General features: G+C 50.8%; 2 protein-coding genes across 2 annotated transcripts in view; one reads left to right on the top strand and one right to left on the bottom strand.

The window, feature by feature from the left end:
• Positions 1-22,318, bottom strand: part of CLU (clusterin) — a 445,162-nt gene that overhangs the window by 297,630 nt on the left and 125,214 nt on the right. The gene's annotated exons all lie outside the window — the stretch shown is intronic.
• HADHA (hydroxyacyl-CoA dehydrogenase trifunctional multienzyme complex subunit alpha) overlaps positions 1-22,318 on the top strand; it is a 39,589-nt gene that overhangs the window by 9,730 nt on the left and 7,541 nt on the right. Inside the window, exons 2-13 of the mRNA XM_063123684.1 lie at positions 4,005-4,046; positions 4,998-5,068; positions 8,582-8,715; positions 9,798-9,936; positions 10,271-10,390; positions 10,500-10,602; positions 12,831-12,953; positions 13,122-13,240; positions 15,480-15,536; positions 16,520-16,629; positions 18,164-18,298; positions 19,228-19,399. Coding sequence (XP_062979754.1) covers positions 4,005-4,046; positions 4,998-5,068; positions 8,582-8,715; positions 9,798-9,936; positions 10,271-10,390; positions 10,500-10,602; positions 12,831-12,953; positions 13,122-13,240; positions 15,480-15,536; positions 16,520-16,629; positions 18,164-18,298; positions 19,228-19,399 — 1,325 coding nt within the window. The remainder of the gene's footprint in view (positions 1-4,004; positions 4,047-4,997; positions 5,069-8,581; positions 8,716-9,797; positions 9,937-10,270; positions 10,391-10,499; positions 10,603-12,830; positions 12,954-13,121; positions 13,241-15,479; positions 15,537-16,519; positions 16,630-18,163; positions 18,299-19,227; positions 19,400-22,318) is intronic.

Genomic DNA, 22,318 nt, shown 5'->3' with positions numbered 1-22,318 from the left:
AAGCAGGAGGGGAGGGGAGAGGATGAAAAAGCAGGCCCTGTCATGTGGCAAGTAGCCAATGACTGAATGAAAGTAGGTGAGCTCTCCTGGCCAAGGTCCAGTGTCGGTCCCTCGGAGCCCGTCTGCACTGGGGGTCAAAGTTTTGCAAAGAGGATTGGAAGCATAGTGATTCTTTGATGAAGCAAAAGGCCCAGAGATCAAAGTCCCTGCAGCATGTGCTGTTTTTCTTTCTCTTCAGACTTCTTTTTCTTATTCATCCTGTGTTTGTTTCTTGTATAAATTTTATTTATTTTGTTATTTATTTGAAATATTTGTATGCTGCCTCTAATTTTAAAAACCCCCAGAGTGGTTTAGAATAAAAGTGGAAAAACACAACGATGCTACAAGTTACAAGTCTCCGCATCATTCCCAGGGCAGCTTACAAAGCTGCTTCCGAAGACACTCCGTTGCTACTCCTGTACTCAAGGCTGTATGCTGTTGGTTTTTGTTGCAGTGTGGTGTGGAGGCTCATCATCGGCTCCTAAAAGGTCCTCCGATCAAAGATTTCTTCCACTGCTATTTAAAAGAAACTCTTTTTAGTGCGTTTCTTTTAAACAGCAGTGGAAGGAATCTTTGATGCTGTGTAAGGATGGTCCTTGATCTCAAGGGCTTGTAGTAAGAAAAAAGAAAGATAATGGAAAGGGGAAGTGGGCAGAGGGGCTGTTCTACAACGGTGCTTAATGCTGTGCCGCTACGTAACGTTTCTTGGTTGGCATATAAATTGCCTATGGTCTGGTCTCTCTTAGTCCATTGCCAAGTTTTGACAAGCTCATGAGCTGCTCTGCCTTTAGCTATCTGTTGCCGGTACAAAATCCCTGCTCTTCTTCCCTGCCACCTCGGCGTGTGTAAGCCATCAAAGAACTAAGCGATGGTTATATCAATGGCTGCGTGTCGCTGCTTTCTGGCACATGGGTACTCTGGTGCTACAGTATTGTGGAATCAAGTGCCTCATTTTGAAATAATTGGTTTTGAAGGTGGCAAGGTGAGCTCTTGTCATTCTGGATCTTGCCCAAGTAGCAAACGGGCTCTTATTTCGTGAAGGCCTGGGCACATCAGCGGCCGGGTTTTAGGTCCCAAGCAGCGGTTGTGAACAGCCCATTCCCAGACATACATAATCTGCCGTGCGCTTATCTTTCTGAGCTGGCCCCGGGTGGAGATAAGAGGCATCCAGCCCTCCTCCGAAGAGAGGCCTTTCGGGTGTCAGCAGGGGAGGCACATTGTCCTGGCTCCCGTGCGCCTGCTTTGCTGGGCAGGGTGGAATGTAGGGGAAAGGTCCTTTCCTTTCCACTGCTGTGGAAATGTGGGCCAGAGGGCGTGGCGCATGTGACTGAGCTGCAAAGCAGCGCAGTCATGGAGGAGCTTTTAAGGTAATTTTACCTGGGCGTGTGAGATTAGTCTCTTTAAGCCGGGCCTGGGACCCTTCTGAGTGATCTCCTGTGCTGCTCTGTGTCTTCCTAACATGAGCTAAAAATAAGTTCAAGTTCCCGAGTTTCTCTTACTCTCAAGATTCAAATGCTTGGAAAAGGCAAGAGCATGGTGAAATGCCAGAAGTGGTGGAACGAATCATTGCCCTTTCTGTCCCCAGAAAATCTTAATTATTATTATTATTATTTATTTATAAAGCGCCATCAATGTACATGGTGCTGTACAGAGTAAAACAATAAATAGCAAGACCCTGCCGCATAGGCTTACATTCTAATAAAATCATAATAAAACAATAAGAAGGGGAAGAGAATGCACCAAACAGGCACAGGGGAGAGTAAAACTAACAGTATAAAAGTCAGAACAAAATCAAGGTTTAAAAGCTTTAGAAAAAAGAAAAGGTTTTAGCTGAGCTTTAAAAGCTGCGATTGAACTTGTAGTTCTCAAGTGTTCTGGAAGAGCGTTCCAGGCGTAAGGGGCAGCGGAAGAAAATGGACGAAGCCAAGCAAGGGAAGTAGAGGCCATCTTTTTTTGGCCCAAAATTCCATGAATGTAGGACTGCGCACAAAATGCAGAAGTTGCACAACCCAGAGTTTGTTTGATGTTATTTTGTGCGGCAAGTGTGCAAAGCAACCCTGAGTATTCACGTCCCTTCAGGAGCCACCAAAAACTGCACTGGGGAGATCTTCTGGCAACGTTAAAAGGCCCCTGAGCTGCAGCAGAACTGTGCAAATTTGCTTTGAAAAGAGAGGCCATGATGGAGTTCCCTTTGACCAGCAGTGGAATGAGATATCGCCTGTCCAAAAGATTGTCCAAAATCCTTTAATCCCCTGTCACTCGAGTGATGGATTGTCGTGACACATGTGAAATCATTCTTACTTGTCTGTCTGTAGATATCAAAGCAATAAGAGAAGTTCTGCCAACTCGTTATAATGTTGGCAGCCCATGTGTTTCTGCACAATGTGGTATAGTGGTTAGAGTATTGGACAGGGACTGAGGAGACCTGGGTTCTACTCCTTACACAGCCATGAAACTCACTGGTAGTGCTGGGCCAGTCACTGACTCTCAGCCCAACCTACCTCACAGGATAAAATGGAGGGGGCGGGTGATTGTGGATGCCAGGGCACCCCAACCTTTTTAGATCGGTGAGCACATTTGGGAATTTGAGAAACAGCTGCCGGCATCACCAGAAAATGGCTCGTACAGAATCATAGAATAGAAGAATTGGAAGGGGCCAACAAGGCCATCAAATCCAACCCCCTGCTCAATGCAGGAATCCACCCTAAAGCATCCCTGACAGATGGTTGTCCAGCTGCCTCTTAAAGGCCTCTAGTTTGGGAGAGGCCACAACCTCACCAGGCAACTGATTCCATTGTCGTACTGCTCTAACAGTCAGGAAGTTTTTCCTGATGTCCAGCTGGAATCTGGACATCAGGAAATCACATCCAGAAGATGTGGCAAGTCAGATAATGGCTGACGTGGGGACCTGGCTAGAGCTAGAGGTGTGGAGAATGTGGATAGGGAGACATTTCCCCCCCACTTCTATAATACTAGAACCCAGTGGGGGTCATTATGCCATGAAGCTGATTGGTGGGAGATTCAGGACAGAGAAAAGGAAGGACTTTTTCCACACAGTGCAGAGTTAAATTACGGAACTCGCTTATGGAAGGGCAGGCATTTTGCTGTAGGATTCTTTGGCTACTACAATTCTGTGCCCTAGTTAAAATGTCAGTATATGCTAGGTCTAGACACTGAGGGTCTAGACCCGGCTGTGTGGAATGTATGGCTCTCCCCTCTGCCCTAGCCAGCGTAGCCCATATTGAAGGATAATGGGAGTTGTAGTTCATTGCGGGTGGTTTTATGGTACAAGCGAGGAGCCCAAAGGAGATCATGACTTCTGGCATGCTCGAACTGGGGTCCCTGGTCAACAGCTGCCTGGCCTCTGTGTGAACAGAATGCTGGACTAGATCCAGCCTTCCTCAACCTGGGGCGCTCCAGATGTGTTGGACTACAACACATCTGGAGCGCCCCAGGTTGAGGAAGGCTGAGATAGACCCTTGGCCTGATTCAGCCTCAGGGCTCTTTGTCCGTTCTTATACGTGTGCTGATCATGTGTGACCTTTTGGGTAGGTTATTTGTCCTTTGTGACTAGCCACGCCTCCCGTGGCAGCCATTTTCTGGTTGTGAAATTCCAGTGTGCCCACAGGCCCCCAAAAGGTTGCCCTACCACCTCTACTCACACTCTGCTCTCTGGGACTTTCTCCCCTCGGCTGCCCACCTGCTTCTTGCTTGAACAGCCTCCTGGAAGGACACAGATCTCTGAGCTAAGGTGATGTCCGCCCACCACTAATGTGCAAAAGCCATCATGGCTGACCTTCTCGGTAGCAATGCCTGTCGCTTAATAAATGAATGACAGCCAAGAGAGGTGCTTGCTTTCCTATAAACTCAAGGATGAAAAGAATCCTGGTGCTTTTCCTGGATGCCTAAACAAGTTGAAATATTCTTCTCCCAGCCCTGTGTAACTCCAGAAATCTTTCTTCTAGGTTATGCCTGCCGACACCTCAGCACCTCCTCCCCTGTTAAATGTAAGTGTAAATGCTTTCGGTCTGATGGGGGTTGGTTGAGGCAACTGGAATCCTTCCTCGATGGAAATAAATTGGGTTTATTGGCGTTCCTCTGTAGCGAAGTAGGAATATATGGTGGTGCTTGCAAAAGCACGGATAGGAAGTGGATCCACTGCAAAAATGAAAGAAAATGTACTCAGGTACCTCACAGTCTGGGATGGCTGCGAGGCGTGGGAGTGAGCAACACGTGGGAACGGCTAATGCCAAGCCTCCGTGGTAATTCCCACCCGGGCCTTTCCCCAGTGCTACGTTTGAGCTACCCACTTCTTTCCTCTTCTTCTCAAAGAGCTGTGCTCATCCTCCAAGATAAAAGCTGAGCTTTGAGCCCCTGCACGTGCAGAATACATTCCGCTGAGCATGAACAACTGTGCATGGCCCAAGTCCCAGGCTTGGTTTTGAGCTCGACTCCTCTAAGGCCAGTCTGGGGAAATACCCTAAACCAGTGGTTCCCAAAGTGGGCAGTACATAAGGGGGCGTTAAGAGGCAAAGAGGTGGCAGGGGGCCCCACGAGGTGGTCTTTTCCGAGAAGCACCTCTCCAGAAGGTCTTAAAACCCAATTACATTTTTCTGGGAGAAGGTAGTTTGGGCCCAAGCCATATAGGGGAAGAATCCACACATGTATTAATACTGTTTAAGAAAAGGCTTTTTAACGGTGATCTGAAATATTTCAAAAGCACCAAAACGCTAATGAAGGGATATACCCTGCTTGGTGTGCCCCGCCACGCTGGGTGCAAAACAGAGGCGTTCGCTCTCTTTTCCCTCCCTCCCTCGGCAAGCCTGCAGTGGGTGCTTCCCATTTAAAGGGGCTGCGCGTAGGGGGCACTGGGCATGAGTTTGTGGAACCAAGGGGGTGGTTACCTGAAAAAGTTTGGGAACCACTGCCCTAAACGCATCTCTTGTCTTTCTCCCCAGCTAGGACCCATGTTAACTATGACGTCAAAGGAGATGTGGCAGTTGTGCGTTTCAACTCTCCAAATTCCAAGGTAGGCGCAGGGATGGAGCCGTGGCCCCAGAGCTCGATGAAGAAAGAATGCCAGAGCAGATTTCTGGGTAGAAAAGTTGAAAGGGCTGTGTCTTGGTGCTATAAATGAGGGAAGGGGTACGTCCGACTAGACGGGAGCTGCGATATCCCGACAAGGGAGCATCCCATCGAAGGAAAAGGCAGGACACAATCTCTAAAATGCCTCCTACGTGCCAAGTGCTAGAGGCCTTCAAGAGGCAGCTGGACAACCATCTGTCAGGGATGCTTTAGGGTGGATTCCTGCATTGAGCAGGGGGTTGGACTCGATGGCCTTGTAGGCCCCTTCCAACTCTGCTATTCTATGATTCTTCCCTATTTACAACGCTGCTGTGAAGTAGGCCTTGATTAATCCCGTTGACCAGATGCTCCAAGCCACCTGGCTCAGGTGAGATTCCAGCCCATGTCTTCAAGGACCGAGTCCAGGTATTAATCATCGACATTTGCCTACAGAAGTGACTGCAATTTTGTGGGGACACAATAATAATAATAATAATAATAATAATAATAATAATAATAATAATAATTTTATTTATTTCTTACCCGCCTCTCCCTTTGGATGTTCCTGAACAACATTAGTGCAGGAATCAACACATTTTTTAAAATTCTTGATTTTACATTAATCTGGGTAGGCCTGATGGAAAAGGCTAGTCTTCAAAGCTGCCTTAAAATCACAGAGGGAGTTAATATTACGAATCTCCTCTGGCAGGCCGTTCCATAATCCAGGGGTGACAGAAGAAAAGGTCCTCTGGGAAACTGATGTCAGCCAATTTATTTATTTATTTATTTATTACATTTTTATACCGCCCAATAGCTGAAGCTCTCTGGGCTGCTCTAGTTTTGGCTGACTGAAGTAAGTTCTCCCCAGAGGACCTGAGTGTGCGGGGCGGACTGTATGGGAGAAGGCGATCCCGCAGGTAACCTGGGCCCAAACCATTTAGGGCTTTAAAGGTGATGACCAACACTTTGTACTTTGCCCGGAAACTAATTGGCAGCCAGTGGAGTGATTTTAATGTTGGGGTAATATGCTCACCCCTAGATGTACCGGTGACCAACCTGGCTGCCATATTTTGAACTAGTTGAAGTTTCCAAACTAGGTACAGTGGTAGCCCTATTGCATTTGTCTGCAGCGCATTGCATTTGTCTGCAGTTCAATACTTTGGAAGCATTTAGCCACCAGTTTACCACCAAATAGCAGATTAAATACTTTGAAAGAAAGTGTACACCTAAGATTGTTTCATGGGTTGCAATCTAGGTTTTCCTCTTAGTACAGGAAATTCTTTTTGATATTATTATTATTATTACTATTATTATTATTATTACAAATATGCATTGATATATTGCATATATCTGAACATTATATTGTTAAACAGAGTATTAATAAAGATTCTTAGATCTTAATAGCTTGAAAAAGAAATAGAATTTCTTAATCATTTCTTGCTCTTAGATGTCTAGTCTTAATACCTAAAAAAGGAGAGATCTCATTTTAAGTACCAAGTTCCCTATTCAATACTGAATAGGCAGTTCATCTGACAGGTGCACCATTTGCCTCCCATCGAAAGTAAGAGCGTTCTGAGAAACACACACTTGCCTCTGAAGTGCATGGTGGTGGTGGTTGTTTAAGAGTCACCTCACAAGCACCAAAGTGTGTGTGTATGTGTATGTAATTGTTGAGTCTTAGAATCCTAGAATCATAGAATAGCAGAGCTGGAAGGGGCCTCTAAGGCCATGGAGTCCAACCCCCTGCTCGATGCTGGAATCCACCTCAAAGCATCCCTGACAGATGGCTGTCCAGCTGCCTCTTGAAGGCCACCTTTCTGAGCATTATCCCTTCCAGTGGTGCTTCTATGTTGGAATGGGAAGAGCAGCCAAGCTAAAGCTTTCACTTTATTTATTTATTATTAGTTATTTACAATATCTGTATACTGCTCTACACCCAAAAGATTTCGGAGCAGTGAGCAACAGATAGGATAAAAGAATAAAAATACCATGCTAAAATAACTACTTTTTTTAAAAAAAAACACACCACAGACTTCTGATAAAACAGAGTTCTGACAAAACCACAGCCAGTCACTCAGGGAAGACTTCCTGAAATAACAGTATTTTCAGGAGTCACTGGAAGCAACGCAACGTTGGCGCCTGCCTGAGCTCCAAAGGCAGGGAATTCCATAGGATGGGGGCCACCACTTGGGCCTCCAGCGACAGTGATGGATCTAGGAGTCCCCCCAGGCTACAAACCTGATCTTTCAAGGGGAGTGAAACCCCACCCAATACAGACAATAGTCCTGTCTCCCAGGCTCAGGAACCTCTCATCCACAGGGCTTCCATCTTGCCAGGATTCAGCTTCATCCAGCCCATTACGGAGTCTAGTTATTGATCCAGGACTTGCACAGGCTCACCTGATTTACATGTCACAAGGAGATAGAGTATACGGATGGCATTTGGCTCCAAATCCCCAAATAACCGCTCTCAGTGGCTTCATATGGAAGTTAATCAACATTGGGGACAAGATGGTGCCCTGTGGCACCCCATAGCTCAATTGCCAAGGGGCCGAGGAGTGCTCACCCAGTGTTACTCTCTGGAAATGGCCCCACAGGTAGGACTGAAACCTCTGAACCACAGTGCCTCCGTTGCCCATCCCATGGAGTCAATCCAGGAGGATACCATGGTCAATGGTATCAAAAGCCAATGAGAGATCAAGCAGGATTAACAGGGTTGCATTGCCTTTGTCCCTCTCTCGATAAAGGTCATCCATCAGGGCGGGCAAAGCTGATTCCATCCTGTAACAAGGTCAAAACCCAGACTGGAATGGGTCTAGATAATCAGTATCCTTCAAGAGTGCCTGCAGTTGCTCCGCCACAACCCTCTCAAGTACCTTCCCTGGGAAAGGGGTATTTGCGACTGGGCGGTAGTTATCGAGTATCATTGGGCCTGAGTGGGATTCTTTAGGGGACCACAGGGCCACCCCTTCTCAAAGGGAGAGGGCCTTCTCTGTGGTGGCACCCCGACTGTGAAACACCCTCCTGACTGGCACCAACGCTGATTTCATTTCGACGCCAAGCAAAAACATGGCTTTTTAACAAAGCCTTTGATGGTTAAACTCACTGGCACATGGTTTTAACTGTTTTAACTGTTTATATTGCTTTTAAATATATATTGTTTTAACTTGGATCATGGTTTAATTTGTTTTTAGCTGTGTATATTTATTGTTTTATACTGTATGCTTTTATTTGGACACCGCCCTGAGATCCTAATGATATAGGGCGGGATACAAATGTTTTAAATAAATAAATAAATAAATACATTTATTAGCCAGGATCAAGAGGGCGTGTGGTCGGCCGCAGTATCGCAGGCCCCTTGTCCACGTCATCAGGCCACGGCAACTGGAACTGATCTCACAAAATCTGGCAGATGGTGGCATCAGACACGCTTTGTCTACCTTGGCTTTATCTCCCCCCCACCCCTTTTTCCCCCCCAGGTAAACACGCTGTCCAGGCAACTGCAAGCAGAATTCACAGAAATAATGAATGAAATATGGGTGAACGATGCTATCAACAGCGCAGTCCTCATCTCGTCCAAGCCTGGCTGCTTCATTGCTGGGGCAGACATCAAGTGAGTTCCGCGGAGGGGAATGACTGCTGGGGCGGGAGGAGAAACGGGCAGGTTCTTCTCGTGGTGGAGTGTGTAGCTCATGTCTTTATTTATTTATTTATTTTATTACATTTATATACCGCCCCCCAGCTGAAGCTCTCTGGGCGGTTTACAACAATTAAAAATAGTAAACATTAAAAGTACACAAAAATTTTAAAAAACATAAAAACAGTATAAAAACAATCTTTACTGAGGCTGCTGTGGGAGGCCTCCCTCCAAAATGAACTGCCGTCTTATCAGGCTTAATTGAGATGACGCTGCAGAGCCACCGGGTCCCATGATGTGCTTTAAGGTCCTAGTTGCAGGATGCTTTGGACGAGAATAGATGGTTGCCCCCATCGGCCTATGATAAGGGTTCGACCCCCTTCCCTATTCATATTTTATATCCTGAGACTGATTAGGCCTCATCTAGAGTATTGTGTCCAGTTCTGGGCTCTGCAATTCAAGAAGGACGCAGACAAGCTGGAGCGTGTTCAGAGGAGGGCAACCAGGATGATCAGGGGTCTGGAAACAAAGCCCTATGAAGAGAGACTGAGAGAACTGGGCATGTTTAGCCTGGAGAAGAGAAGATTGAGGGGAGACATTATAGCACTCTTCAAATACTTAAAAGGTTGGCACACACAGGAGGGCCAGGATCTCGTCTCGATCCTCCCAGAGCGCAGGACACGGAATAACAGGCTCAAGTTAAAGGAAGCCAGATTCCGGATGGACATCAGGAAAAACTTCCTGACTGTTAGAGCAGTACGACAATGGAATCAGTTACCTAGGGAGGTGGTGGGCTCTCCCACACTAGAGGCCTTCAAGAGGCAGCTGGACAACCCTCTGTCAGGGATGCTTTAGGGTGGATTCCTGCATTGAGCAGGGGTTTGGACTCGATGGCCTTGTAGGCCCCTTCCAACTCTGCTATTCTATGATATGAGACATCCAGTAGAACTAACAGCATTAGTTCTACGCAGATCCATTAGCGTAGCGCTTTGACAGCTTTGGGGGGTGTTGAAATCCACGCTCACAAATATGTCTTTGCTTTTTTGATGTTCTTGTAGCATGATTGAGGACTGCAAGTCCGGCCAAGAAATCACTCAGCTTTCTCAGGAAGGGCAGAAGATGTTGGCGAACCTGGAGAAATCCCCCAAGCCCATTGTGGCTGCCATCAGTGGCTCATGCCTTGGTGGGGGGCTAGAGGTATGGTGGAGGGTTTCTTTGAAAGGAGGGCAGCAGGGCACTTGCTAGTCTCAAAGCGGGAGGGGGGCTAGAAGGCCAGATGGCTGACTGGCCAGCCTCGCTCCTGGGCGTCAGGCAGGGCCACCCACCCAGCAGTCCCTAGCGAATAGGACGGTGCCAACTTCATTCAGCATTTGAGTAGGAAACTCCTGGGAACAACCTAGGATGCAAGTGTGCTGCGTGGAATTGTTTCAAGGACTGCTGGTCTCAGGGCCCTTGCGCTTCTCTCTGAGCAAAAGTGTTTGGGGAGACTGAGTTGTGTGTGAGACGGCGCGTTCTGAATCTGCCCCTTCAGGTGGCCATCGCTTGCCATTACCGAATAGCAACCAAGGACAAAAAGACCGTCCTGGGCACGCCAGAGGTGCTGCTGGGCTTGCTGCCGGGAGCAGGAGGCACGCAGAGGCTGCCGAAGATGGTGAGTGGAGGATGCCTCCGACTGAGCTCTGGCTGGGTCTGGTGGACGGGGGATTCTGCCTCTCCCAGGACCCTGCAACTGGTGCGTGGAACGTGGCCCTGTGTTTCAGGTGGGGCTTCCTGCTGCCTTTGACATGATGCTGACCGGGCGAAATATCCGTGCTGACAAAGCGAAGAAGATGGGCCTGGTGGACCAGCTGGTCGATCCCCTAGGTGAGACTGAGACCTCCCCCAGACCCACATCGGCTTACATGAGAGTTTGTGGCCTTGATTTTGCCTCTTCTCTGCACCGCCGCGTTTTGGCAGGGTCTGGGCCAGTGCTGTTCCCTTCAGTTGGTCGAGTGGCCAGCCTGCCCTAGGAGTCCCCAGGAGTCCCAGGCCTTCACACAGCCAATGGGGCTGTGGGTGACCATTGCGGTAACTCCGAAGTTTCCACTTGTGATGAGTCAGTTGGTCAGTCAGAAAAATGGCACCCGTGTGTGTTTCTAGGAAACCAATATAAACACACGAGGAGTTGTTGGTGGGAGAATTAACCTAGTGCCAGGCCTTTGCATGACGTCCGTCCTGCACATCCGTCCTGCAGACGTGTTTGCACTTATAAGGAGCTAAACATGCCCTCACCCCAATAACGAAAGGAACCGGGGGTTGCATGTCTGATGTCTTGCCATCCCTGCCAAGCTGAAGACAGCCTGGGCAAGGAGAAGAGAAGGCAGGAGGTTGGTTGCCTCTTCCCCGTTCCCCACGTCTCGTCCCAGCTCCCTGTGTCTGTCTGGAGCGTGGAGGGCAGTGTCCAAACGCATCCCTGCAGCCCTTGAGTTGCGTATATGAGGGTGAGAAGTCCTGTGGTTGGACAGCCATCTTAAAGTCGGCTGGGGCGTCTTCCTGCTGCCCCTGTTGTTTCACTTTCTACAACAGTGTCCATTCTCCCAAGGCCACGTCTCCTCAAGGGAGGGGCAACAGGGAAGGCAGCGCCTGGGGGCACAAAGCGGTTTAAACGGATGGAGAGAGCAGGCAGGGTGCGGGGAGAGATCACAGAATCATAGAACAGTAGAGTTAGAAGGGGCCTCTAAGGCCACCGAGTCCAACCCCCTGCTCAGTGCAGGAATCCACCCTAAAGCATCCCCAACAGAGGGTTGTCCAGCTGCCTCTTGAAGGCCTCGAGTGTGGGAGAGCCCACAGCCTCCCTAGGTCATTGGTTCCATTGTCATACTTCTCTAACAGTCAGGAAGTTTTTCCTGATGTCTAGCCGGAATCAGGCTTCCTGTCACTTGAGCCCGTTATTCTGTGTCCTGCACTCTGGGAGGATCGAGAAGAGATCCTGGCCCTCCTCTGTGTGACAACCTTTTAAGTATTTGAAGAGTGCTATCATGTCTCCCCCTCAATCTTCTCTTCTCCAGGCTAAACTTGCCCAGTTCTTTCAGTCTCTCCTCATAGGGCTTTGTTTCCAGGCACTGGGAATGAGGGTTGTCGGTAGGAGATTGGGAAGGGTGGGGGGCAGAAGTTAGTGCTGGAGATGATCAGGGGGGCTGGTCCAGAATGAGGGTTGTCGGTAGGAGATTGGGAAGGGTGGGGGGCAGAAGTTAGTGCTGGAGGGGCTTGGGGGGCTGGTCCAGAATTTGTGGACAGAGGCGTACCAAGGAGCAAAGTGGAATAGACCGGGGGGGGGGGAGAGATGGATGGACTAAAAGCCACCCCTCTGCCCCAACTGGCTGCAGCCACCACCTGTCCACTGAATTGCCTAATCATAGAATCATAGAGTTGGAAGGGGCCTATAATAACCGCCCAGAGAGCTCCGACTATTGGGTGGTATAGAAATGTAATAAAATAAATAAATAAATAAATAAATAAATAAGGCCATCGAGTGCAACCCCCTGCTCAATGCAGGAATCCTAATAAAGTTTGGGCCCCTGCCGGCAGGCTCACAACTGAAATAAGAACCTGAGGCAGGCCCTTGGGGGAAGAAGGAAGTGAGGTCATGGAATCATAGAATCGTTGAGTTGGAAGGGCCCCACAAGGCCATCGAGTCCAACCCCCTGCTCAATGCCGGAATCCACCCTAAAGCATCCCTGACAGATGGTTGTCATAGAATCATAGAATAGTAGAGTTGGAAGGGCCCCACAAGGCCATCAAGTCCAACCCCCTGCTCAATCCAGGAATCCACTCTAAAGGATCCTTGACAGATGGTTGTCATAGAATCCTAGAATCATAGAATAGCAGAGTTGGAAGGGGCCTACAAGGCCATCGAGCCCAACCCCCTGCTCAATGCCGGAATCCACCCTAAAGCATCCCTGACAGATGTCCGTAGGTCTCCGTAGGATGCTCAAGTTCTTGGAGTTTGTCCTTCCTGGAGAAACGTTTCCCCCCAACCCCCCATTTGGAAGTCAGCCTCTCATCAAAACACATGGATCCTTGGGATGCATTTAACGTCTCGGCATTTGCAGGTCCGGGTATCAAGAGCCCCCAGGAGCGAACGCTGGAATACCTGGAAGAGGTGGCCGTCACTTTTGCCAGAGGACTAGCCAACAAGTCGATTTCTCGGAAGAAGGACAAGGGGCTGATTCAGAGTGAGTGAGTGAGCGAGCGGGCGCCTTGGCATGGCGGATGAACCGGACCTGCTGCGCATTGCGTTGCGGGCACGGTGCCTTGGCGTGGTCCTCCTCCCTGGAGAGTCACGGACGCGTCGCAGCCAGGGGCGGCTCCATCACAGGAAGCTGCTTTGCCTTGTCTTGCAGGGGTGATGGATTACGCCATGACGATTCCCTTCGTGCGGCAGCAGGTCTACAAAACGGTGGAGGGAAAAGTGCAGAAGCAAACGAAAGGGCTGTACCCAGCTCCCCTGGACATCATTGCGGTAATTGCCGGTTTCCTCAGAGGCCGTCCACACGTGGCAAGGCAGATGTGGAGAGCGTGTGCACGCACACATGTGTGCATGTAATGGGAGGGAGGGTTTTCAGCTGTGAATGTCGCCCAATCTCCTTAGACCCCGGGACGTGGGGCATCTCCGGTCCTGCCTTCCAGCGGGGTTTGCACAACCTTGGATCCAACAGACATTGGTTCTAGGAAGAAACAACAATTGCTTCTGTTGATACCAGGCTGAACTTGTCTAATACCTTTCATTTTGATTCCGATAGCAATTAAGAAGTTTGCCCTGTTAGGCAGGAATCCCTCCTCCTAGCTGCCTGCTAGTCTGATGGTTCCTGCCCCAGACATGGTCTTACTTTCTGAAACTGATCCTGACAATTGTGAATTTCAGGCAGGATGTTGGCAACTTAAGGGTAGGGTACCGGCACCATCTTCATCAGCACCTACTGAAGGGGAAGGTGTGCAGGCAGGTTTATGCCTTGTAGTGCACACCTGGCTTAACAAGCTTTCTGCACGCTTATTTGTTGCCAAACGCCTTTATTTTATTAGTTCTCTCCAACTCTTCAAAAAAACTTTCCAAGGCAGCTTAAACCCAGATAAGCACAACAAGACATTGGGACTGTTCACACAACACGCTAACGGTGTGTTTGGAACCAGGAGTTAGTGTTTTGTCTAAATGCAATCAGGGTGGCTTATTAACCATGCAGGGTGGTTTATTTTCTTAAACAAGCCACCTTGAGAACTCACGGTTTGTTGTTGGATTGTTCAGGGTGGTTCACAAGCCGCTCTGGCAGCACACAGACAGCACGATAACCCACGGTTCAACAAACAACCCACAGTTCAAAACAACCTACACTCAGCCACTGATTGTGGGTTAGCGTGTTGTGTGAACAGCCCCTGTAACACCTCAAGGCAACAGATACAAATAGCGGTGCAAAGGCGAGTCATTCAGAGATTAAAATTTCACGTTGGAGAAAGTGAGAATGCAATCAGGCTGGTTGTCTGAGATCCTGGGAGAGGCTGAGGCCAAGCAGATGCCAGAATCGGTTTTTATGCATGACATGAATAGCAAAAGGGAGAAGAGGGGCTGTTTGAAGTGTCATCTGTCACGTGGCACAACGTGGCTCCTGGGCCATTAAACCCCTACTCTACATCTTTGCCACGGCCCTGAGAGCTAGAAACGTGCTGCTCCTAGCGAGTGAAAACTGTCCTCGAGACTTAAACAAATACATTAGTTACTCCTCTGGGAGCTAAACTCTTTAGTGTTTTGGGGGACATCATTAGTCCTTCGGTAAGCAAAGCATCCAAAAGCTGAGGGGAACTGATCCCTGTAGACAGAGGCATTCAAACATCCTGGTTTTAGGTGGGCAGGCAGGCCAGGAAAGGCTTCTCACCACCACCAGCTTCTGCAGGGCTTCCGCACCACACCAGGCTCGATCAAGGCCTTCGTGTGTACAGTGCAAAGTGCAACCCGGATACCCTTCTCAGCTTCCTGGATCCCCACAGAGCCTGCCCAAACCGTCCGCCCTTTGGCCTGAGGCAGCCTTCCACACCCTGTATCCCACCCCCAGATGTTTTGGACTGCAACTTCCATCATTCCAGCCAGTATGGCCACTGTGAGTGATGGGAGTTGGAATCTAACAAATATCCGGAGGGCACCAGGTTGGCCTAAGGGGGTTTCTCACAGGAGCAGGGCTGTCCCTGTGGTCTCCCTGGTCCCTTTCAAGTAACATCGGTCATGTTGATCTCAAGTTTGGAACACGAACACAGAGAAACTCCCAAATCTTGGTGGCACAAGCTGCTTCCTTGGGGTTGTAAATTCCTCCTCTCCAAAAACAAAGCCGTTGCGCTTAAGGCTTTCCAAGGTTTGGCATCTGGAGGTTTGGCATCTGTCTTGGGAGCTCTTTGGGGAGATGCTCTGCTTTACCTTGTCAACGTCAGTGCTGGTTCAGATCCGCAAGAGCCCCTGTCTGTTCTGTGACAGGACCTGTAGCTCCTGCGGAGAAGCCCCTGGACTGGGTCTCGGGTTCTCCTGGCCGGAAGGAGGTGGAGGGAGGCCACCCTCTGACACTTGCAAGAGCAGGGGAGGCTGGGTAAAATGTCCCCTGATGTATTTCTCCCTCCCCCACCTGCCAGCTTTCATTTTATTTGTGTTAGCTATTGTAAGCCAGGCTGGGAATCGTTGCAGAAACACATTGAAGGAATATCTTTGGGCCTCTTTGATTTAGGTTGTGAAGACTGGCCTGGAGCAAGGCAATGAAGCCGGCTACCTTCTTGAATCCCAGGTAAAGGGTCTTTGGTCTCCTGCTTTGCCCTAATGTCGGCTGTTCTTGAGGGGAAGCAGACTTCAGAGGTGCAGTGCAAGGGCAGCGCTGTGCAAAGAATCGGCCCTCAAAAGGCCTCAAGCGGCGCACGCCACAGGCGATAAAACTCTGCCTGGACAACCATCCGCCTGGCCCCGTTTGCTCACTGGGAGGTGGATCCTGGGAGCCCCTTAGCGACTCCCTGCACAGTCCGGAGAGCTTTCAGTCAGGGTTTGCCTCCAGGGCTTGCATTGGCCCCGGGGCGCCTGAGCACCAGCTCTAAACCGAGGACGGGTGCAGCTCTCCGCGCGTCTTCCCCAATCTCACCACAGCCCTATTATCCGTCCCTCGGGCCTGCTGTTCTCAGCCGCTCATGGTTCAGGGTCCTTCCCTTGGACCAGCGGTCCCCATAGCCCCTCGGGGCTGTTTCGGCAGCTCCCTGGGCCCAAATCCTTCCCTTAAGTTTCTGGACTGCACCAAGAGTGGACCGCTTGGGAAGGGTGGAGCCCTGCACCAATCACCTTGGCTCCTCCCCTCTTGAGTTTTAAACGAAACAGCTGTACTGGGTGCAGTCCTTCTCCCTGGTGTTGGCAGAGGAAGCACGCGCGGCCAGGAAGGGAAAGAGGCGGCTTTTGCCAGCGCTGGTGCTTGTTAAGGCTGACTTAGCCAGGCCCCACGGCAGCATGAGCCCTAGTAGATGAGCAAAGCAGCAGGCGGGGAGGGGAAACGCCAGGAGCCGGACACGAGCAGCGTGGAACCCGGGCTGTGTGGTTTGGAGCTGAGCAAATGTGGATCAGCCCTCCCCCGTTGCGTGTTTCCACCTGCTGCTCTGGGGTGCAACTCCACAGCGCCTGAGTATTTTTCCTGTTATGTGGGCACAGTATGATGATCCCGTGGCCAGAGCCTCTGACCTCATCTTCCTCTTTCCTTCTCTCCACGCCCCCCCCCCCCCCGGCCTCTTGCAGAAATTTGGGGATCTCGGGATGACGTCTGAATCCAAGGCTCTGATCGGGCTCTACCATGGGCAGGTGCAGTGCAAGAAGAACAAGTTCGGGCAGCCGAAGCAGCCAGTCAAGTAAGCCCAGCTGCAGACTGGAGAGAGAGAGAGATCTGGGGGCTTTCATTTGTCTGGGGGCGGAGGGGGGCTGCAGAAATAGTTAAACTGTGATGGAATAGAATAAAATATTTATTAGGGCTGTTCACGCCCCCCCCCCCCAATCCGCTCCGGGTTCCAATCCGCAACTTCCGGATCGGGTCCGCTCCACCCCGCGTTGATCCGCCTATGGTCCGCTCCTCTGCAGAGCTCCGGATCCAAATCGGAGCTCCACGGCAGCACCAGGTAGGACCCCCTACCCCTTCACAACTTACCTGCTTCCGTTGTGGTCCGGCGGCAGCTTCACCTGAGGCCGAGGACTCAAACCGGAAGACCAGGCCGCAGCCGCGGCCTGGTCTTCCGGTTTGAATCCTCGGCCTCAGGTGAAGCTGCTGCCAGACCACGAAGGAGCCAGGTAAGCCGCCCTGCCCCTTAACTGGCTCTGCCGCCATCGCCACACAGACTGTGGCAGCGCCAGGGAAGCCCCCACTTACCTTTTTATCGGAGCCCCAGATCGAGGCGAAGGATCCGCTTGGTCTCGATCCACCTCATCTCGATCTGCAGCTCCCCCGACCCAACCCGTCTCCACCTTTGTCGGAGGGGAATCGGGCCACCTCGCTATCGCTTCTCCGATCCAGAGCGAAGCGGAGCACAGCCCTAATATTTATTTCATACCCACATCTCCTTCTGGATCGAGGCAGGGAACAACATTAAATACAAAATCGAAATAAAATGCATAAAACTGGTTAAAAACATAGAAAACTGATACATTATTGAAATAACAATTAGACATGTTTGGGGAAAAACAAACATCTGGGCAGGCCTGCTGGAATTCTGTACTACAAGATGCGGGGATGGAGCTGGAGGAGCAAAAGTGCGTTGGCATACGCGGTGGGTTCTTCAGTCAAAGCGCAGTCAGCCTGTGAAACTTGCTACTATGAGATGTAGGGAGATAAGCGCCTACCTTGGACGGCTTTGAAAGGGGTTTAGAGATGTTCATGGAGGGTGAGGACTGCCCGTGGTCATTAGTCCTCGTAGCTCTGTGTTGCTGCTGCCGCCTCTGGTATCAAGAGGCAGGACGCCTCTCAGTACCGGTTGAAGAACACGTGTATCAGTGTGTGTGTGTGTCCCATTCAACCTTAGAATCATAGAATAGCAGAGTTGGAAGGGGCCTACAAGGCCATCGAGTCCAACCCCCTGCTCAATGCAGGAATCCGCCCTACAGCATCCCTGACAGAGGGTTGTCCAGCTGCCTCTTGGAAGGCCTCTAGGGTGGGAGAGCCCACAACCTCCCTAGGTAACTGATTCCATTGTCGTACTGCTCTAACAGTCAGGAAGTTTTTCCTGATGTCCAACCGGAATCTGGCTTCCTTTAACTTGAGCCCGTTATTCCGTGTCCTGCACTCTGGGAGGATCGAGAAGAGATCCTGGCCCTCCTCTGTGTGACAACCTTTCAAGTCTTTGAAGAGTGCTCTCATGTCTCCCCTCAACCTTCCTTGGTTCTCTCTCCGTGCAGGACCCTTGCTATCCTGGGTGCCGGCCTGATGGGTGCAGGAATTGCTCAGGTCTCTGTGGACAAAGGGCTGAAGACCATCCTGAAAGACACGGCCCTGGAGGGCTTGAGCAGGGGGCAGCAGCAGGTCTACAAAGGGTAGGGCCCCGCTTACAGACCAACAGGGTGGCCCCTCTTTGGGATCAGAGCCCGGGTCCCCCTCCCTCGTCGCTGAGTGGGTCTGGACAGCTTTCTGGGCCCTGGGTGGGGTCAGCTGGTGGCCCTGGCGTTCCTTGCTTTGGAATCGGAGAACGGGGCGTGCGCCTGCCTCCTTCCAAATTCGCTCCTCCTTGCGCTCCCCGAAGGAGAAGCAGAAGCGGCTGGCTTTGCCAAGGGGCCGGGAGGCAGGCCGCTGCCCGGAGAGGCATTTCTGGCCCGGGGCTGGTTTGGGCTTGTGGAGGTCAAGGCGTGCCTCATGGAGCTGCGTCCGCTGACAGCGTGTTCTGGAAGCACTGACGCTAAACAGAAGAGGGTCGCAGTCTTCTCCTGGGATGGCTTTCGTCCGCCTCTCCGGTGTGTTTTTCCTTTGGGTGGGCTCACCCTTCTCTCACCATCCTCCCTCCTCTTTGGGGAGGGTCTACAGCCCCGGAGGGGGATCCGCACGCGCTTCTGGCACAGCATTTGGAAGCCAGGCTCCGTAGGAGCAAGCGCCTGGCCCTCAGCCACTCGTGTGCTCCGTTTTCTTTTCCGTATTTGCACTGGAACCTTCAAGACGTGTATTTCCAAGTTGGCTTCCTAAAATTGGCAATCAAACAATGCGCCTAGAAACTAAAACAAAATAAAACAGCGAAGTATCACCCAGGGCCTTAAATAAAATGAGAGGCGGCCTCCGAAACGCAAGGGGTTGTAAAGCCTCGGGCCGTAGAAGGGCCCCTGCTTCGTGCTGGAGGGACCGAAGGGCCCCAGCGTCAGGCGGGTCTCCCTCGCAGCCAAGGCGCCTGTGAGCTGGGGCGGCTCTTCCCCGCGTCAGGCCGTGGGCCCTGCAGCCGGACCTCACCCTCTTCCCATCCTTGCCTGCCGTTTCCCAGCCTGAACGACAAAGTGAAGAAGAAGAATTTGACTTCGTTCCAGAGGGATACGATCCTCAGCAACCTCACAGGGCAGCTGGACTACAAAGACTTTGGGAAAGCCGACATGGTGATCGAAGCCGTCTTTGAGGACATCAGCATCAAGCACAAAGTGCTGAAGGAGGTGGAGGCGGTGAGTAGGCGCCTGGGGGCGCCAGGGGGCTGTGGGGCGCCTGCCAAGGCCCTGCCCCCCTTGGAGGGCGAGAGCTCCTGGGGGCGCCGCCCTGCCATCTAAAGGGTGCCACCTCCCTTGTGTGCAGGAGCCCAAGACGCTTGCGCTGAGGCCAGTGGTGGTGCGCCAGTCCCGGCCAGTGATGCAGCACCCAGGCACAGCCTGTGTGGCCCCCACCGAGTCTGAATGGCGGCTGCTTGGAATTAGGGGCTGGGCACGGGGCGCTGCCCTTGACGTGGGGATGAGCCCTGTGGCCACGTGAATCCCCCACCCTGCTGCATCTGTCCCGGCACCCCTCGCTTAGAATCGTAGAATCATAGAATAGCAGAGTTGGAAGGGGCCTCTAAGGCTATCGAGTCCAACCCCCTGCTCAATGCAGGAATCCACCCTAAAGCATCCCTGACAGATGGTTGTCCAGCTGCCTCTTGATGGCCTCTAGGGTGGGAGAGCCCACAACCTCCCTAGGTCACTGGTTCCATTGTCGTACTGCTCTAACAGTCAGGGAGCTTTTCCTGATGTCCAGCTGGAATCTGGCTTCCTTTAACTTGAACCCGTTATTCCGTGTCCTGCACTCTGGGAGGATCGAGAAAAGATCCTGGCCCTCCTCTGTGACAACCTTTTAAGTATTTGAAGAGGGCTATCATGTCTCCCCTCAGTCTTCTCTTCTCCAGGCTAAACATGCCCAGTTCTTTCAGTCTCTCTCCATAGGGCTTTGTTTCCAGACCCCTGATCATCCTGGTTGCCCTCCTCTGAACACGCTCCAGCTTGTCTGTGTCCTTCTTGAATTGTGGAGCCCAGAACTGGACGCAATACTCTAGATGAGGCCTAACCAGGGCCGAATAGAGAGGAACCAGTACCTCACGTGATTTGGAAGCTATATTTCTATTAATGCAGCCCAAAATAGCATTTGCCTTTCTTGCAGCCATATCGCACTGTTGGCTCATATTCAGCTTGTGATCTACAACAATTCCAAGATCCTTCTTGTATGTAGTATTGCTGAGCCAAGTATCCCCCATCTTGTAACTGTGCCTTTGGTTTCTATTTCCTAGATGTAGAACTTGGCATTTATCCCTATTAAATTTCCTGCTGTTGTTTTCAGCCCAGCACTCCAGCCTATCAAGATCACTTTGAAGTTTGTTTCTGTTTTCCAGGGTATTAGCTGTCCCTCCCAATTTTGTGTCATCTGAAAATTTGATAAGCGTTCCGGCCCTTCTCCCTGTAGGCCGGCCTTCCCTGACCTGGTGACCACCCTAACTCCTAGCCAGCATGGCCAGTGGTCAGGAACCTTGAGAGCTGCAGCCCAGGCATTTCTGGAGGGCCCCAGGTTGGGGAAGGCTGCAGTAGGCCCAAGTGACAGGGCTGAGTTGAGGCTGCCCGTGGGACGAACTTTCCCAGAATGGCAGGTGCCTGTCTGAAAAGGGAAACTTGCTGTGACTGTCTTAAATTTAAGAGTAAAATATTGGTGGGGGCAGGATGTTGAGAGAGAAAGCCTCCACTAAAATGTACATTGTTGGTGCTATATAAATAAATAAATAAATAAATAAATAAATAAATAAATAAATAATAATAATAAATTCTTAGGATGCGCTAAAACTGAGTAAACTGATCCCGTTATAACGAACGATCCCGTGCACAAGACCACAGATGGTACTTTATAGGATTTAAACAAAAGCATGGCTGTTCCTTGCCCTGAAGAGCCTGCAATCTAAAGACATTAGATTGATGTGGGGGGAGGCACCAGAAGGTACCAAAGGGTGAATGTGAGAGATTTGGGGTGGGGGGAGAAATAAGGGGTCAAGGCAAAGGGAAGAGTTTAGAAAAACTCGCCTAAAATCGTAAGAACATGAGAAGGGCCCTGATGCTGGACCAGACCATCTAGTCTAGCGCACTCTGTTCACACAGGGGCCAATTAGCTGCCGACCAGGGGCCAACAAAGCAGGACACGGTGCAACAGCACCCTCCCACCCATGTTCCCCAGCAACTGGTGCACACAGGCTTACTGCCTCTGATACTGGAGATAGCACACAACCATCAGGGCTAGTAGCCATTGAGTGCCTTTGCCTCCAGGAATTTATCCAGACACCTTTTAAAGCCATCCAAATTGGTGGGCAACACTAGATCTTGTGGTGGTGAGTTCTGTAGTTTAACGATGCGCTGGATCTCCCACCAATCAGCTTCATGGGATGACCCCATTGGGTTCTACTATTTTGAGAGGGGGAAAAATGTCTCCCCGTCCACATTCTCCACACCAGGCATGATTTTGTACACCTCTATCAGGTCTCCCCTTCGCCTCCTTTTTTCCAAGCTAAACAATCCCAGTTGATGTCACCTTCCCTCCTAGGGGAGATGCTCCAGCCCCTTGATCATCTGAGTTGCCCTTTTCTGCACTTTTTCCAGCTCTGTAATATCCCTTTTTAGGTGTGGTGACCAGAACTGTACACACATAAAGGCCTTCTGTGGCCTTCTGTAGCTTGGAGGGCCACTGCTTAAATGACTTGCTCCTTGTCCTTGCGAGGAGGGGAGGCGCCTCCCAAGCAATGGGATGGATCCAGTTCTGAATGCCATGTCAAGGCTGCAGTGCGAGGCCCAGCCTGGCAGGCCTCCTGCCCCTCCCCCCTGGCCCATACAGATCCTCTTCATGGTAAATTCAGGGGCTAAGAGATTCCGCCTCTGACACCAAGTGTCAGCTGCAGTAGCAGTTGTGCCTCCACGCAGCGTAAATTCCATGAAGTGGCTGCACATCTTCACGCGGCCAGTGCTGCACGCCAAATGTGTGCTGTTGGCGCTGCTACTTATCATCCTAGAGTGTGCTCAGCTTCCCTCTGCAAGGCGGTTGTCTATGGCCCCGTTCAGAAGACACCTTAAACCACAGCTTTAACC

The sequence above is a fragment of the Elgaria multicarinata genome, chromosome 4, assembly GCF_023053635.1.
Source record: "Elgaria multicarinata webbii isolate HBS135686 ecotype San Diego chromosome 4, rElgMul1.1.pri, whole genome shotgun sequence".
Classification (NCBI taxonomy): domain Eukaryota; kingdom Metazoa; phylum Chordata; class Lepidosauria; order Squamata; family Anguidae; genus Elgaria; species Elgaria multicarinata.
The sequence above is the reverse complement of the archived record's forward strand: the minus strand, read 5'-3'. Positions and strand labels throughout refer to the sequence as shown.